The 17751-nt window shown below is 33.1% G+C and overlaps 3 protein-coding genes across 4 annotated transcripts; 2 read left to right on the top strand and 1 right to left on the bottom strand.

Moving 5' to 3' along the window:
- On the top strand, nucleotides 7356–8085 carry LOC104705466. Its single transcript, XM_010421479.2, has one exon. The coding sequence runs from the start codon at nucleotides 7544–7546 to the stop codon at nucleotides 7865–7867; it is 324 nt and encodes a 107-aa protein (XP_010419781.1). The 5' UTR covers nucleotides 7356–7543; the 3' UTR covers nucleotides 7868–8085.
- On the top strand, nucleotides 9574–12644 carry LOC104705465 (probable magnesium transporter NIPA9). Its single transcript, XM_010421478.2, has 9 exons — nucleotides 9574–9789; nucleotides 10174–10272; nucleotides 10371–10500; nucleotides 10626–10714; nucleotides 10946–11002; nucleotides 11120–11178; nucleotides 11417–11537; nucleotides 11667–11815; nucleotides 12101–12644. Exons 1-9 carry the CDS (start codon nucleotides 9679–9681, stop codon nucleotides 12345–12347), a joined length of 1062 nt encoding a protein of 353 aa, XP_010419780.1. The 5' UTR covers nucleotides 9574–9678; the 3' UTR covers nucleotides 12348–12644.
- On the bottom strand, nucleotides 14366–16553 carry LOC104705464 (cytokinin riboside 5'-monophosphate phosphoribohydrolase LOG8). 2 transcript variants are annotated; one of them, XM_010421477.2, is made up of 8 exons: nucleotides 16498–16553; nucleotides 16185–16328; nucleotides 15694–15791; nucleotides 15569–15599; nucleotides 15220–15319; nucleotides 15063–15133; nucleotides 14836–14979; nucleotides 14507–14638 (listed from the first exon to the last, which is right to left on the bottom strand). In XM_010421477.2, the coding sequence occupies exons 2-8, from the start codon at nucleotides 16296–16298 to the stop codon at nucleotides 14561–14563; spliced, it is 636 nt and encodes a 211-aa protein (XP_010419779.1). In that variant the 5' UTR covers nucleotides 16299–16328; nucleotides 16498–16553; the 3' UTR covers nucleotides 14507–14560. The 2 variants fall into 2 exon arrangements, with proteins under 2 accessions (XP_010419778.1, XP_010419779.1); XM_010421476.2 differs by lacking the exon at nucleotides 16498–16553 and having other exon boundaries at nucleotides 14366–14638; nucleotides 16185–16428.

Below are 17751 nucleotides of genomic sequence, written 5' to 3'. Positions count from 1 at the left end.
ACGTTCTCTCATTAAAACATACAATATGAATAAATATAATATTACAAATATACAAATAATTATAAAAATTAGTTAGGTGTAAGTGTAACATATATATATATGTATATATATATATATATATTTTTTTTTAATACATTTTAAATACTAGTTACTTATATATTTAAATCTCTAAATTATCAATTCAATTATCATATATATTCAAAACTAAAATTCTCAATTCTTAAAACTTAAATTCCAAACCCTATATTAAAAGTCTAAACCTTTAATTTTATACTCATACATAAAATTAAAAAAAAAATTATAAAACTAAAAAAAAAAAAACAAAATAAACGAGAAAGCCTCTCTTATTGGCTAATCCATAGAGACGCGGATTGGACTTTGGCTTATCCTCCACCGTTGATGAATAAAATCTAACGGCTAAAATCTTCTCCTTTTTTATTTTCTTTTGGTTAAAACTTCTTCCCCTCAGTCTCCCCTCTTCTTCTTCTTCTTCTTCTTCTTCTTCTTCGACCATCGTTGGCGGGAGCAGAACTAGTTTCATTGAAACATCAATGGGAACCCTTTGAGCCACGCGCGGGACTTTACACCTTCTTATTTCTATAGATCTGATGGTTTGTCTACACTTAATTCTACCTTCTTCCTTGATGAATCTAAAGGATTGAACTTTTATCTTCCACTCTGATTTCGTTTTTGGTGTAATATACATATAGGTTGTCTTCGATCTCAAACTACTTGATTTGAGTCTCTCTAGCTCTTGATCTCTCTCAAGGTATTGTAGGTTTCTTCTGAACTGTTTTATTGGATCGAATTTTAGGCTAGCTCGAAATTCAGGGTTGAAATCGCCGTTGCTCGCTGTGTTATCATCCCTTTTGCACGTTGCTGTGTTTGTTGGTGCTTTGATTGATGTTGAGTTGTGATATTACTTCGTTTTTAAATAGAGTTCTGATAGTGTTAAACAATGGAAAGGTTTTTGAATGAAGGCCCAACTCTGCTGCAGTTGCATAAGTGGGAACCTTCTCAATTGCAACTCAAGATTTCAGAATTTTGTGAGGCTTTTATCTCTCCGTCAAGGCAGTTGTTAGCACTACTCTCTTACCACTCCGAAGCTTTACTGCTTTCTCTTGTTGCAGGTAATAACTTGTTTTTGAATAGTACGCATATGCTTTTCTTTTCATTCTACTAGCGTTGTTCAGTTTTTTTGGTTAATGCCCGTAATGTTTATATGTTTACATTCATTCATTGGTTATTTTTTAGCTGGATGTTAATGTTCTTATAATTAATGGTTCTTACAAGTTTATTGCTTTAAGTTTCTTGCATATTGAATGTCATTGTAGCTCAATCATGAATCATATTTTAAGTAGCTACTTGCATCAGTGAGCTGGCAACTATGGAAGAAGTATCCCTGATGATGGGTTGCCTTATGATTATCTCAGAATGTTAATCTCAGCTTAACTCAACTCTGTTTCAGAAAAGGTTTTGGTGTGGATGTTCTGAGACTTGGCTTCTTTTCTTTATGCAGGAGTAATCATGTTACAAACGAGCAAATGGCGGTGTCCAGTACCACACTGCCTCTTGTTACAGTTCCTGCTCCAACATATAGCAAAGAGAATGGAGTCATATGGGGATCTTCAGCAAGCGAGAAGTTATACAGAACCTGAAGCAACAGCTGAAGAGACATGACGAGTTGAGATGCAAGAACAATATACATCAATACATATTCGCTTGTCTGCTCGAGTTACAAGTAGGTGATTATGAAGCAATATATGTCTAAGCAGAGTCTTTTGGTTTATATCTCTGCTCTGTACTGTGGTCTAAAACTCTGCTTTCTATTTCGGTTTATTCACTCTGATCTGTGGTCTTTTGCTTAAAACTCTGCTCTGTATCTTTTGCTTAAAACTCTGCTGTATCACTTCCTGTTTGTACTTTTGTTTTCCATTTGGCTCAACATATTAAACCTTGCATCAGAAGGCAACGACTTCCGTAACAAACTAACATTTCAAATAAGATACGAACAAACAGAGCTACGAGACGATTTTTGTGACAAACTTCTTGTTCCAATTAGTAACAAAATAGTGACATCCACCTTGAAGATTTTTGTGAGTATGTAGCCACACCAATTTTTGTCACGTTATGTATCCATTTGCTACTAATACGTTTGACGATAATTGTCTCAAACCGGCGTAGATAACTGTATCAATTAGTAGCAAATTGCGACAAGTTCGACTATATCTAATCTGTAGCAAGTAGCGACGAATTGCGATGAATGGGTCAGTTTGTGACGAGTAAATAATTACTAATTGTTTTTGTAACAATTCTGTAACAATTTCTTTTTTGCTACGGAAAACAAGTTATTCCTACACATTTTTTTGTAACTATACAACTTATTTTTACTAGTGCAACTTGGCACTCATTAGGAGTAAAGGTCATAATTCATAAATGAAATAGATTCCTTCGTAATTTTCAAAGTGTACACATGTATATGACCGATTTTGAGTTTTTTTTTGGAATTATAATGAGAAAATTGGCGAAAACATGTTTGAATTTCGTTGCAAGGAGGAGAGGTAAACGATTTGCAAGAAGGAAGGAGAAGCAATTCCGTTGGGGAGATCTTCATCAGCAGTTTCAGAGGTATATCAGATTGGCATTTTAGTCACAATTAATTTCTATAAGATTATATGTTAAATCTTTATATATTTTGTAATTAGGTCAATTATATTTGTTGGATTTTGTTTTTTTGGATAATGGTTTAACATATGATGGAATAATAAATTTTATTTATTCTTTGAATAATTAACATAATCACACATATGAACCAATTACAAACTTTAGTATCCACTAACCTATTTGAAAAATTTACAGCTTATATTACATGTATCATACATATGTATGTCACGTTTATGTATGCAAATTCGTCTATCATCTACCGTAAAGGTGAAGTCGACCATAGTCCAGAAATGTTGTTCACCATCTACGAACTTCCGTGTATGCTGCATGAACTCGTACATATATACATATATTATATATATATATATATATTTTTTTTTTATCACAATATACATATATTATATATAAGATCTAGAAAACCGGGATATACCAAAATAACCTTTTTAGCGAGGCAGATTCATACGTCCAACTTCATTAAGATTGACATAAGTACTTCGAAGTACTCCAACATTACAGAAAAAAAAAATAACAGTTTTGTTTCTTAAGGAATTGAAGTATATATAATTGTCCTTAATTTTAGTTAATAATGCTTATAGCAAATTTTAACGTTTCAAGTTAAAAAAAAAAATTATTTTCCATTGTCCACAAGTATAGATCTTTTTCCCCAAAATTCAATTGTTGCTTAAATCCTGCATGATTGAAATGGTATAGTACGTATATTATGATATGGTACTGAATTAAAACGTTAATTAATTACAGTTCAAAACAAAATATTTGATATAAAAACAAATTATTCTATCTTTTTAGATGTAATTAACGAAATAATAGTTAGAGTGCTAAACAGTGAAAACGAGAGGTTGCATAATTCTCATACCTTCGAACTACTTTGAGCTTTGATAATAATATAACAAAAACCTCAAATATATCAAACCAAATCAGAGATCGTTTTACCATACTATACTTAACCTTCTAAGTTGAAAATTAGAGAAAAAGAGAGAGAGAAGGGGTGACAGAGAGAGAGTAAGCACACATAGCTTCAAGCATGAAACCCTGATTACAAAAAGCATGCAAGAAACCACCATGTGTGCTCACTCTCTTCTGTCACCTCTTCTTACCTTTCATAGCTCTCCGCATGTGAACGGGCTCGAATACCTTTGCTAGTCGATCCTCAACAACCGATACCAATATTATATCTACTTTTCGATGCATATATATATATATAGACATATTTATTTATATATCAGTGTTCTATTAGGTAAGAACAAGACTATAGACCTTACATCTTTCTATCTTTGGATGTGGGAAGAAACTGAGACCTGTCGGGGCTTTTTATAGCCAAATGGGAGAGAATTGGGATTTAAAAAAAAAGTGATAAAGAGATAAACCCAAATCTCTCTCATGTATTATTGATAAAGATTGTTCCATATTCTAACCACGTGAAATGCAACTATATACTGTATATCAAAATGCTCATTTATTACCACTTGATTTTTCGTAGGCGCCGTTTGTTTTTGCCAATGATAATAGTTTTTGTCAAACATAAAATATATGCTAATTAAGGTTCACGAAATAAATCGTCTATTTATTTACGTTGCATGTTTGTATATATAGTTAGAGATGTATAACATAATTAGCATATTACTTTTAATATATATATTTTTATATATATAATCATAAGATAAAAATATGATCTTTGTGGCAAGTTACTTACGGTCTAACCCGAAATGAACAGATATAATATGAACAAAACGTATCGACAGATTTACGCACATTTATAACTACAATTGGCCCAAAAACTTTGGAATAACGAGTGGATGAAGTTTGTCAAACACACATTGGAGGATGTTTAATTCTCATATTAAATCATATAGAAATAGATTAATTTGACAATATGGAAGAAATCATATTACTTCTTTCTAATATTGTGGAATATAAAATTGAACCGGCCAATTACATATCAACAGAGCCTCATCATGAAAAAAAGTACAGCCACACCCGAATATTCAATACGGCGCTAAAGCTTAAAGCATGCATGGTTTTCCGAAAAAAATATTAAAACTGTATGAGATATGCTCTCTTTAGATGTATGATTCCTTCCATCAAATTCGTCGTTTACACCATCACAAATTAAAATGTTATATAATTAAAAAGAATCTTCCCACTAAAACATATACTAGTAAAATCTTTGTATAAACCATCCGAATTTAGAATTAGTAGGATACAAAATGACAAATAAAAGTATAAGAAATTTCCGTTTGGAACAAGCCACATCACTATTACTTAATTTCAAAAGTTTCCATTATGTATTTATTTATTTATCCCTAGCAAAGAAAAAAAGAAAGAAAGTTAAAACCACGGTGATGAGATCTGCCGAAGTGCCGAGAATGCGAATATGTAATGATGACACCTGGTGAGCATTGCGGCATTGGTGCCGTGGTGCGTACAATCAGAGTAGAAGAAAATTAGTTCTTTTTATGTCAGAGTATACCACCAGAATTTAAACAATAAAATCTTAGCTAATAATTCCGAATATGGAAATGCGCTTACGTTTGTCCTTCGTTGATAACTTTCCTTTTTAGGCAAACACACATGAATAGCACCATAGGCACAAATTCCACTTTATTATTTGGTTTTGTTTATTTTTCCTGTTATTATTATTCTTTTAAATGCAATTTACTACTGTTTCACTAACCGACTAAACTTGTGATCTTCATTGCACTAATTACGGGGTACAATTAGCTTTAATTAAAAATCCCCCAAACGGAAGAATTACGTTCTGATGGAAGAGATTAGCGTTCATATATATTTGCAACTCTATTTCTGAAACATGTCTCTGTTTTGACCGGTTGAACAAAAACTGTCTCTGTTTTGCCGTTTATGAGTTTATTAATGCGTAAGAGTTTTAAATCGCTTACTACGACTTTTACAAATAAATGAAATTACAAAACAAAACTTACACACGGAATTTTTAAAATTATAGGAAATTTGTAAATGTAATGGTTTTTCTTTTTTTTGTTAGTAAGTAAAATTTTAAAACTTATCGTGCGTTATATATGATATATCCGATCTCCAAAATTGATGGTATAGTACTATAGTTTCGAACGATATGGCCATAAGATAATCAAATGTTGAGGGGCATACTCTGATGCTCAGTCTGACTTCTAATTTGGATCCATTATGGATTCGTTTTTGCTTGAAGTTGAAGCCTCAACAATAAAAGGAAGAATTTTAAGCAAAAGTTAAAAGAGAGTTAACGAATTGCATTTAGACGACCTAATATATTAGTAGAACTAAGTAACTGTATTTACTTCATCTATATGTATATTAATATCTTGTTTTGGTGTTGCCGTCTTGGTGTTAGAGATCCAGAAGGCATGTCCGTGGGACAAATGACAGTACTAAAATATAATTAAAGCTTCTTTATCGTTGTTATGAACATACAAAATGTGGGATGATACAGATGTATCATGTATATCTTAGCATTTTTAATTTTTTGATCATTTCAAAAAGAATATATGAACGAGTGACCACAAACAAAACAATACTACTATTAAGATTCTCCTCCAATACTCGAAACTCCTTTTTTTTTTTGTACTTCCACTTTCGGCGTGGGGAGCCCCTGAGGAGACACGTGCTCGGAAGGAATATGCCGACCAACCCCACACATCGTAAGTGGAACATATCAGAACCACGCTGGTCATTTCAGTGGTCATCTCATCCATCATAATTATTTAATCCTTTTCTTCATATCTCTTACTTAAATCGATTGATTCGGTTGAAATTTTAATTCTCGGTATATAGCAGCATATCCGTATTCCCCGGTTAGTAGTAGACCGGAATGTCAAGGAGCCTGTGTGGGCTTGGGCTCAGTTTACTAAGGCCTAAGAGAACTAAGAGAGGTTCCATTAGCTATGATAAATATTTCGTTTTTTTTCTACATTAATTTTTTTTTTAACTATTGAACCACATCTAACCGATTATTAGTCAAATTTTTATATTAATGAGAAATGGGACTGGATCTCTCGTGTGATAGTGTATTTTACAAATAAACTTATCTCCTGTGTCATTGTATTAAAGTCATTTCACTTTTCTATATTAACTTTTTACATTAATTTATCAACTTACTTTCTGATACTTTAGATTTAGAAAGTTATCATCTACTTTTTTTTCTTTTTTTTCTTCGTGTGGGGAAAATGATAGCTCGTGGAAAATTAAGACAGTGATTTAAGTGGTATAATATATATGGTCCTAAATTGTTTTGCTGGTAGTCACGTTCAGAGGAAAAAATATTTGAATACAAACATCACGCCAATTAATATTGGATTCGTGAACATTATTACACACACAACTTGCCATTGACCGGCTAATGCAAGCACATCAACAGTCAACGGTCAATTACTAAAATTACTGAATTGTAAACTATAATTACTGAATTGTAAATAAAAAACGATATAAGTTGCAGATAGATTTGTTCGCCTTAATTAATGCAGTATGTAACCATTCACACTCTTAATTATATGTGTTATAAAATATCGTGACAAGTCTTAACTTTATTTTGTTTCTGTTAAAAAAAAAGGAAAAAATCTTATCAGATTCTTTCTTTATCTTTTTTTTTGCTTTTTCCTTGTTTTCCATTAGCTTTATTTCTTAAATTACAGAAAAAGAAAGAAATAATACTATAACGTGGAATGACAAATTGAGACCAGCTCAAAAGACACGGCCTTACTTACAGACACTAGCGTTACTATTATTCTCCATCTTCTTTCTCTCCTCCAATTATTATTATTTCTCTCCTCCTCTGAGCTGTGTGTTTTATTTTCTTTTTTTTTTTTTAAAAAAAAGAAAAAGATTCTTGTCGATCAAAGTCGCCGGCGTGTATATGGAAGACTTCGGGCGTCAAAGACCGTACGGAGACGGAGGGATGCAGATCCAGCCTTACAACGGTGGTAACCAAGGCGGAGACTTCAGGAGCTATAGCGCTTCTTACGGGACGAGGGAGAACAGTATATACGATCTGAACAAGAAGGAGAAATCGATACCTAGATCGAAGTCTTGGGGGATAACGGACCCGGAGCTCCAGAGGAAGAAAAGGGTCGCTAGCTATAAGATGTATGGTGTTGAAGGCAAAGTCAAAGGCTCTTTTACTAAAAGTTTCAGATGGCTTAAGCGGAGGTACACCCAAGTCGTCTATGGTTGGTGGTGATACCATTTTTTTTTCCCTCTTTTTATAATAATTTTTACTTTACTTGTTGAGGTTTTTTTCTGTTTTGTTTTGATTTTTAATTTTCTCAAGTAATTATGATTGTGTTCTGTCTCTCTTTTTCTATTTATGTATCTCTGTGTGTTGTAATCTTGAATGTAAACTGTGATGGTTGCATCGCCATAAATTATATATGAATCATTAGTTTCACAAAGTAGAGATACCTTTGGATTAATCTTTTGCACCCTGAAGTTGGGTTTGATGGAGAATAATATTCTTTGTAGAAATTTGATGCCTTTTTGCTAAGATTATTAGTTGATCAAAGTAGATTGTGAAAAAGTCTGTTTTTGATGATATATGATTATGAACTATTCTTGTTTTGTCATATATGTAAATTTGGGTTTACCATGATTTTGATATGGTTTGGTTTTTTGTGTGTTTGACTATTTACATCGAGTGATGAATCAATATCTTACTCCCTAATTACATCGAGTGATGAATCAATATCTCACTCCCTAGTTTTTGGCTATGTTAAAATCATTTTGGTGATCATCCAAACCCCTCATCAAAAGCTCTGTTTTTTTATTCACCAATTGTCAAATTTATTTTGCCTCTTTAGGTACCATATATTAGGAGGTTACCAACTGAACATCTTTCAAAGATCTCTCGAACTCAGAGATCTTAGAAAGCAAGTTTCTGGTAGTAAATGATTTACTTGTTGTGGTTAACAGATCTCGACTGAAAAAAGTTGGCTTTTGAAAAGCTGCTAACAACAGCTCGTTTTATTTGGGGGACCATACATCTATTTGTGGGTGTCATCCTTATTAGCTTTACTTTGTCATTTTTGATCTAAGTCTGCACTCTGAAGATTGTATTCTGTATATGTTTTGTTTGTTATGGAGACTCATCTACTTGTTAACTAAGATTAAAGTCAATGTGTCATTAGTTATTTGGACATCAGAAATTTGTGGCAGAGGGAGACTCATACTATTCTCCCATATAAGTACCGCGTCTTCAAATTTGTATCCTTCCCATGGCATATAAGCCACTTACAGATTTTTTTCCCCCAAAGCAAGTTCTCCATCAACTGTAGTAGCATCATCTGCTTAAAATTTGTCCCTTTTTACTCTGCAGAACCTGAGGTTTCATGATGCATACATACCAGTATTTTTGTTTGAGAATGGAATGCTTAAGAGTACTCATCACAACCAATTCGAATATTACTCTCATGTTTAAAGTCATTTCAGTATCAACAACATGTTTCATTTTATTTTAACGGCTGAGGGCTGCAAATCGTTGTTTGGTGCATAAATTACATAATAAGCATGCTTAGCAACGTTTTGACGACGAGCTTCGTTTAAACTGCGTTATCTAATCAAATTGAAAGGGTATATTCAAATACATATTTTGCTTTGAAAATGCATATACCATAATGTTTCAATACACAGTATGTGTGAGATTGTGAGGTGAAGTGATAAAATTACCATTAGCATTTTTAACTATTGTATGTTTAGTAGTAGTATTTTGCAAAAAAAAACTAAAAATAATTAATTTACTGAATAATACGAAACCTCAATTTGAAGGCAAGAAACTAAAAGAAAAAAAAGTCAATAAAAGCATTAAAGATCAAATTATTATTCTTTTGTTACCATATAATAAAAATGGCTATAATTAAAAAAAAAAAATTGAAAAATTACAATATTGCCGATGTTAGTCGTAACGTAAGACATCGGCAAAAACCATTCCTTGGAAGAAATAAAGAAGCCTTTTATAGCCTTGGGTTGGTTCGTTTTCTCGCCGGCGATTTTAGAGAGATGTGGGAGTCGATTTGCCTTACGCTTGCGGCCACCGCCGGTAACAATATCGGCAAGGTTCTCCAGAAGAAAGGCACTATCATCCTCCCTCCTCTCTCCCTCAAGCTCAAGGTCTCCCCCTCTCTCTCTCTCTCATAATCTAATCTTCGTAACTTTTTATCTTTTGAATTGCATGCTGCTGCTATTTTGAGTCCTGAATTTTCTATTTGATTGGATCGATCTCTAAAGCTTAACCTAACTTTCGCGAAATTTACTATCTGGGAAAATTCGAATTCGATTTCGTGGTAAATAATACAAAACTCATTCGAAGATTTGAATGTTGTTATTTTCGAGTATACGAGAATTGGATCGGAGTCAAAAATATTCTGATTCAAAACCAATTGCGGAGGCTCGATTTTTTTATTGTTCCTTCCTTTGTGTTGAATTAGAGGAGAGGTGGTTGGACCAAAGCTTTCTTACAATTGTATATCAATAATTTTATGAATTTGTTTACAGGTAATAAGGGCATATGCTGTTAACAAACCATGGGCACTAGGTTTTCTTATGGACATTGTTGGGGCTTTGTTGATGCTCAGAGCACTCTCGCTTGCCCCTGTAAGTAGAGGAGTTTTCCCTTACTTATTTTTATTATTCTGATGCCAAAGACAAAGATTGTTTTGCCTATTAGACCCCCTAATTTGTCTTGCTTTCAGGTGTCTGTTGTTCAACCTGTCTCGGGATGTGGACTTGCCATTCTTTCAGTCTTTTCGCATTTTTATTTGAAGGAAGTCATGAATGTTTTTGACTGGATTGGGATTACCGTTGCTGGCATTGGCACCATAGGTAACATCTTATCATTGTTAATTCTTTTACTGTTTGTTCTGCATACTGTAAGCTTTTAAAGATATTTTGATAGTAGAGAGTATTACCTGTTCTTCAAATAAATAGGATTTGTGCATTCGCTGTAGGAGTTGGTGCTGGTGGTGAGGAGCAAGAAGCATCACTTATATCTGTCTTCCAGTTGCTCTGGCTAGCATTGGTTGTTGCCATCTTGTTTGTAGGTACCTTTCATCCATGGTATTTCATTATAACTCTATTTTGTCATCATCTCTTTTTTATCTTATGTTGGCTGATGGCTTTTTCCTGACCTGTATTTATCATTTCAAACTTGACCACTGGAAGCGTTGTGTTTATTTAAAAATTTTCGTCTTTATCAGATAATATATTACTAATAGTTATGGTAATGGCAATGTTTCTGATAACTTTTGTGTTGGATTTTGGGTACAAGTTACTACTAAATGCGTGGCTTCATATCTTCAAACGCCAGCGCAGGGAGCAGGAGCTGGTATTTTATTCTCTTTATCCTTTTTAATTGCTTAGATTTTTGAGCTATAAGAGCTTGTATCACCTTTAATGTTATTGCCGTTTTACCAAATGCACTTATTATAATTCTGGTTTGCAGGGGGAGTATGAAGTAGTGGAAGAAATTATATATGGCTTGGAATCTGGGATTTTATTCGGGTACCTTCTACGACCCCTTAACATCCTATAGAATGTATAGGTCTATGTGACGAGCCTCGGATACTCGTCATCATCTCCCTTTATATCCTTTAACATGTGCTTTTGAGTTTCGAGACATATAAGGACCAATGTGCGGATTTGCCTGCAGGGAATTTTTCAAATAGACTAGGACTATATATGAACTGTATTTATAGCTTGTTGCATAGCTGACAACAGTTTATCATACATATGATCACAGGATGGCATCTGTAGTATCAAAGATGGGTTTTGTATTCGTGGAGCAGGGGTTTTCTGCAATGTTCATTCCTATGTGCATTTCAATTAGTATATGCTGTAGTGGAACAGGATTTTTCTATCAGGTACTTTGTCCATGCTAGTCCATTTCTGCTTTCGTGTATAACATTAAGGACTCTCTATCTGTAGTCCTTTGTAGGTTGATATTCAGGTTCATCATGATTCTAGTCTTCTTTTTGTTTGTACTTTACCAGACTCGGGGACTAAAACATGGGAGAGCAATCGTAGTATCCACCTGCGCTGCTGTGGCATCAATTGTAACTGGTGTAGTTGCAGGAATGTTCGCTCTGGGTGAGAAATTACCCACTTCACCATCTGGACGGCTTTTACTTCTCTTAGGATGGTAAGTTCTACTCACCATTGCCTTAGTTATTATGCTAGTTGAAACACCTTCTATCAAAGTGATTAGAGATGAAACATCGTGTGTAGACACATAATAATTGCAAAAGATCCTAGTTGAAACACATTCGATCAGTCATTAGAGATGAAACATTGTGTACACACAAAAAATTGCAAAAGATCTATCCAAAAAGAATTTTCCTTCCACATAACATTATGTGCATGAACATAATAACCGGTTGCAGAACTATAATTTTTAGTGATTGGAGACTCTTGAAACTTTTTGCAGGTTACTTATCATGCTAGGTGTTGTATTACTCGTGACTTCATCACGGCTTATCAGACATCTTCCACGATCATTCCGGCGTTCCGGTTCCAGACAAACCAGTTTAGAAAGAGGTTTCAACATAAGGCGGACAGCTTCTCACGTATCAAAGGATACGAACCCAAGTGCGGTTATCCAAACAGCAACATTACACCATCTCTTATCATCTCATCAAAAGACAAAGACTAAAAGGGATTCAGAAACACCTTAAAGTATTTGCCAGGTGGCGTGCATGTTACACAAGTTATTTCCCGAATATATGACTAAATATGTCAGATTTTCATATTTCGGGGTTTCATCTCAGTGATATTCCAGTTGTTGGAACAGATTAATAGTCAAGAGTTTGAGATCAATTTATGACGTCACTTCGTATCTAAAATGTGAAATATGAGTTTCCCTTTGTGCAAACTGTGAATCTGGGATAAACGAACCAACTTGGTTCATGTTATTATTGTTATTTTTTTTCTCCATTTTGCTTAAATGGCAGACATTTGAATGATCTCGTCAATTTTGGTGCCGGTTAAGCTACTTGAATCAATCTGAAAAGACCAGAAAGTGAACGAAGACACATCATCTAGTATTACGAACACCTCACATTAAAGGCTCTGATGTCGATCAATCGTTCTCGTCCAATTAAGAGCTGAGTGGAAATTTTGCTCAAATTTTAATTCGGTATATATTTGAATTTTTTTGATTAGTTTTTTTAGTTTCTTCCATAGTCCTTCTCTTGTACATAATAGTAAATAATATCTTGAGAAAAAAAAAAAAAAAACTCAAAGATATGGGATGTGCAAGTCGGTTGTTGGTACAGGAAGTGAAAAAGACCGGTTAACCAAATTGTAGGGGAAAAGATGGGAAGAAAGTGAGATACATAATGCAAGAGAGATACAAACATCAACTACAATTAGGTTGGGGCTTAACCTATATTGGTACCAAATCAGGACATGCATCAAAACTGAGGGAGACAAGTATGTTTTGACAATGAAGTGACACATTCACAATTTACTATCTTAGTATTTTACCATCTCCTTTGTTTTTAAATATCTTCTTTTTTTTCCTTTGTCCTTCAAGGGTCCCAATCCCCACACCCCAATTCAGCTTTTCTTGGTCCCCTTAAACCCAAGTGTGACTCGTAAACGCTCAAGTTTCAAGATATTCATAACTAGTATTTCCTCTGTCCCACAAAAATTGATGTTTTGGGGTATTTTTTTGTCTCACAAAGATTAATGTTTTGTAAACTTTAAGAAGTAATCATTGAAAATATTTAAAATCTTGAATTGCTATTGGTTTAAAATTAAATAATATCTCTTTAGTAAAAAAAATATATATATTTAAATTCAGTAATCATTGTTTTTTTTAAATGTGTAAAAGATTAGAATAGGGGAGTAGTATTTAAATCATTTTAGCAAAACACAGAAGATGCAACGAAATTAGAAGTAGACCTTCGAACCCATGTGTGCGACAGTGCGAGATCCAAACATAAATTTAATTGAGGTTGGACTACACATAGCTTTATGTGAAGACAACTACAAACTATATATGTAAAGAAATATTTGATAGGCTATAAACCCATATTTAGAGAAAAGTCAAATACTATGCAATATATATATATATATATACAAATTTTTGAGAAATAATTTTTTGAGATAAACAGCCGTTTAATATTGCAAATTGGTGGTAGAAGTGATATCTTCTTTGCGGATTTCGTTGTACTCATTAGCTATTTAAATAGTGGTAAAGAATAAATCAAACTTTGACCGAATCTATTGTAAAAAAACACTAAAAAAACCTCAGATCACCATAATAAAAAAACACGTTCAAAAATCATCTTTTATTACCATGAAGGTCATCATCAACACCTTTAAACTAGTCAATGACCTAATCAAGATGATCCAACGTAGAAATAAAGGGAGAGAGAGAGAACTGACGCAACAAAATAAATAAATAAGAGGAAGATATATCCAATCAATCCCCACCACAAAAGGCACTTGGCAAAAAAGAAGAAACCTATCCATGTCCAACTTGGTTGCACACATCATTCACATTTTGTGCTTTTCTATTGAAGCCATCGAATGAAACAAACCTAAAGGGACCACACTCCTATCTTAATGGACATTCACTATGACACGACACTTGTGGGACTTTTCTGCATCACCCACAATCAAAAAGATTCCGCCTTTCTTTCTTTGGGGGTAACCAAAAATATTTTAACATAACAACCAAAATGTTTTTTTTTTTGGTTCTTTACCCAAAATACCAAACTTAAACTAACATAATCAGCAACATTTTCATATTGGGGACCCAATGTGCTGTTTCATATTGCAACAAGATTTGAGTTTTTCTTATACACATTGTGGATTCTGCAAATAAATTAGAGACTAAACTTGAAATGAAAGTAGCATAGTGCTAACAATAATAGTGCTTTTATTGCTGCTTGTTTTCTTGTTCTTCGGCTTTCCAGCTTTCGTGCGATGCAACATGCTTGTGCGAAGGAGTATATTCCTGACAAGAATATGAATATTTTCAGAAACAATATTGGTGGACTCTGCAAGACTATGTTTTACACAATAATACCAAAAATGTCTAGCATCAAGGAGATTGTGTTCACTATGAGATAACCATTAATTTCTTCTCTATAAGATAAAAGTGGAAACAGAACCTCATAACAAGAAGAGAAAGGGAAGGCCAAGTTAATGTACCTCCATCTTCTCCATAAGCTCTTTGGCTGTTGGAGCAGAAACCACAATATTACGTGCACCTGGCTTGATAAAACCTTCTTCGACACCAGTGTCAAATAAAGCAAGCAAATTGTTATAGTATCCATCAACATTCAATAGACCAACCTGCAGAAACAATTTCAAACGAATCAGCAGAGGTATTAGTAGCCTACTGCTTTGACGACCAAGTAAAGGACATGTTAAAATACCGTCTTCTTATGGATACCAAGTTGTGACCATGTTATCATCTCCAGCAACTCCTCCATTGTTCCGTAACCTCCTGTAACAATAATAACCCGTGATTATCAAGACCAAAACTTTCAGTTTAGAACTTGCTAGAATTAAGTAGTAAAGACATTTTCTCACCAGGGAGTGCAATGAAGGCCTCAGCTTCTTGTGCCATTGCAGCCTTTCGCTCGTGCATGTCTGCAACAACTCTTACATCTCCCACAGTCTCACCAGATATCTAATGAAATCCAAGTCATGAGATTGGGGTGAAAAAGGTCTCACAATCCTCATATTTAACTAGAAACAAAAATCAACAACATTGTGTCTCTCCTGATCTTAAATCATATGAACGCAGACAAGAACCAAGAGCTAGTAGTAGTGCCAACAAATGAATAAGTTCCAAACACATGTATACATGATTCATCATTAGATAAAACTTCAAAACTCCAGCCAATTTTGCTACTTCCTAGGGGGATAAGATACATACCTCAATAGGCATCAAAGCTTTGGGAATGATTCTGCAATCACAAGAGAATCCAATCAGAATCCCATCAGAGAAGTTTGGAAATGAAGGAGATTGAAAGAGTTGTTAAGCCTAATCTTAAAACTAACCCGAGTACATGGAAACCACCTTCATAGACTCTCCTGGAAATCAAACCCATCAAGCCAACACTCCCTCCACCATAAACCAAGTCTATCTTCCTCTTCACCTACAAGTTCCAACAATTCCAAAATCCAATCACACAAACGAAGACAAACACAATCAGAAAACAGAGGAAGAAGACCCATTTCCAAAAACTCAAGGAAATGTCGCAACTTTTCAAATGACAACAAGAGTCAACAAACAAGGATAAACAGCCCAATACTCACAAGAGCTAACAATAGACGCAAGCACAGATAAAATCAACCAAACCCATTGTGTAAAAGTCATCTGAATGAACAAGTAAACTAAAAAGTTCGTATTTTGACATTCAAAAACCAAGTAAAATAAAAAAAAAGTATTGATTTTTAAGAAAAGTTCCATACTTTTTTAATCAAAAAACCAAACGATACGCAATCAAAAGCAGAAGAAGAAGAGAGAGAGAGAGAGAGAGAGAGCAAACGAGTTCATTGCCGAGTTCGATAGCAGCATCACTGAAAACTTCTCTGTGACCAGAGTGGCTTCCGCAAAAGACACAAATTTTTCTGAATCTGCTTCGCTGCTGATTATCTTCCATTAATGGATAACAAAAATCTACAAAAAAAATCTGAGGAGGTATTCTTCAAGTCGTTATGTATAAAAAACAAAAAAAAAAAAAAATCAAGTGATGAAGAAGAAGAAGCAAGAGGAGGAGGGGGGAAGGCAAAAACAAAACAAGACTGAAACCTTTGTTTGTGCTGATATATTTTAATATAAGGGGAAGATACAAGAAATACCCGAAATTGAGAAATCTTATTTTGGATTGGAAGAAATCGGTAGAGAGAGAGTGCCTTTTTATTTAAATAACTTTTTCTTAGGCTACAAATGATAATAAATAAAAAATGTAGCGGATAATGATAATATGATATGGTATTCGAGGTAAATATATAAATTGATTATCCACTGAGTTAATTAGCAAAATATTTAGATTAACTAGATTTGGACCGGTGCTTTCAAATTTCTTTTATTTATATTATAATTTTAGAATAAAATCTAATTATATAATTGTTTTTAAAAGTTTTTTTGGATAAAATATTATGTAATAAAATCATATGCTAAATATGATAACTTAAAAAAATACTTATTTTGTACGTTTTATATTGTTAATTTTGTAATTTTATATATGAGAAATGGTTATGTTTGTTGTTTGTTTTTATTTTAATTTTTGAACATGTTTGGTGAAAGGGTTTTAATATGACCCATGCTTAGATAATATTTTATTTTTAACTGCATATTAAGATCTGAGAAATAACGATTAAGTGTAATTAATTGCCAAAATTTTTGTTCTTTTTAGGTCTAACAGTATATATTTTGTAACAATACATGAAATACTAAAGATTTTATTTTTTTAATTATATAAATCATTGGAATATTCTCTTTAAGAGATTTTTTTTTATGATATTCTTGCGTGTATTCATATAGATCACGGATTGACCAATTAATCTATAACCTTTTTTTTTGTAATCAACTTATATTTAATTTATAACCTATTTTGTAATCAACTTATAAAAATTATATAGTTTACAAAAAAATGTTATGTACTTTCGTTTTATTATATAGAGAATATAAGTATATAACATTAGTTGTTTTAGGTTAATTTAGCGTATTTACATGTTTCCCCCTTTATAAGACCAAAATTCAAATGATTATGTTTATACACTCCATACGTTAATATTAATTTTAAAATAATAGTTTTTGATTTGTTTCAAAAAGATATGTCTAATGAAAGATTTGTGTTTGACAAAAAAAAAATGATAGATTTGTATGTTTCGTTCGGGTTATGTTCAGATATACATTTTACCGTCGTCTGTTATCAACTAAACTTAATAAAATTTAAATATTAACTAAATGATCAGTTTGATTAAAATTGCATTACTATTTACTAACTACTATATTGATTTGCTCTTTTAGAAAACTTTTTTTTTGTGACATTATTCTTTAGGGGGAGGTATTGGTTTATGATTTAGAAAGAATTTTAATGACTTTATGTT

Source organism: Camelina sativa, chromosome 8 (assembly GCF_000633955.1).
Source record: "Camelina sativa cultivar DH55 chromosome 8, Cs, whole genome shotgun sequence".
In the NCBI taxonomy this organism is placed as follows: Eukaryota; Viridiplantae; Streptophyta; class Magnoliopsida; order Brassicales; family Brassicaceae; genus Camelina; species Camelina sativa.
This window is presented reverse-complemented; position numbering and strand designations above follow the sequence as displayed.

What these genes read in the sequence shown, in the direction of transcription:
- LOC104705466 (XM_010421479.2), top strand. Translation starts at nt 7,544, where the DNA reads ATGGAAGACTTCGGGCGTCAAAGACCGTACGGAGACGGAGGGATGCAG.
- LOC104705465 (XM_010421478.2), top strand. Translation starts at nt 9,679, where the DNA reads ATGTGGGAGTCGATTTGCCTTACGCTTGCGGCCACCGCCGGTAACAAT. An exon ending in TGCTGGCATTGGCACCATAG is followed by an intron (nt 10,501 to 10,625) that starts GTAACATCTTAT and finishes CATTCGCTGTAG; the next exon opens with GAGTTGGTGCTGGTGGTGAG. An exon ending in AGCGCAGGGAGCAGGAGCTG is followed by an intron (nt 11,003 to 11,119) that starts GTATTTTATTCT and finishes TCTGGTTTGCAG; the next exon opens with GGGGAGTATGAAGTAGTGGA.
- LOC104705464 (XM_010421477.2), bottom strand. Translation starts at nt 16,298, where the DNA reads ATGGAAGATAATCAGCAGCGAAGCAGATTCAGAAAAATTTGTGTCTTT. An exon ending in GGTGGTTTCCATGTACTCGG is followed by an intron (nt 15,600 to 15,693) that starts GTTAGTTTTAAG and finishes TTGTGATTGCAG; the next exon opens with AATCATTCCCAAAGCTTTGA. An exon ending in TTGGTATCCATAAGAAGACG is followed by an intron (nt 14,980 to 15,062) that starts GTATTTTAACAT and finishes TTGTTTCTGCAG; the next exon opens with GTTGGTCTATTGAATGTTGA.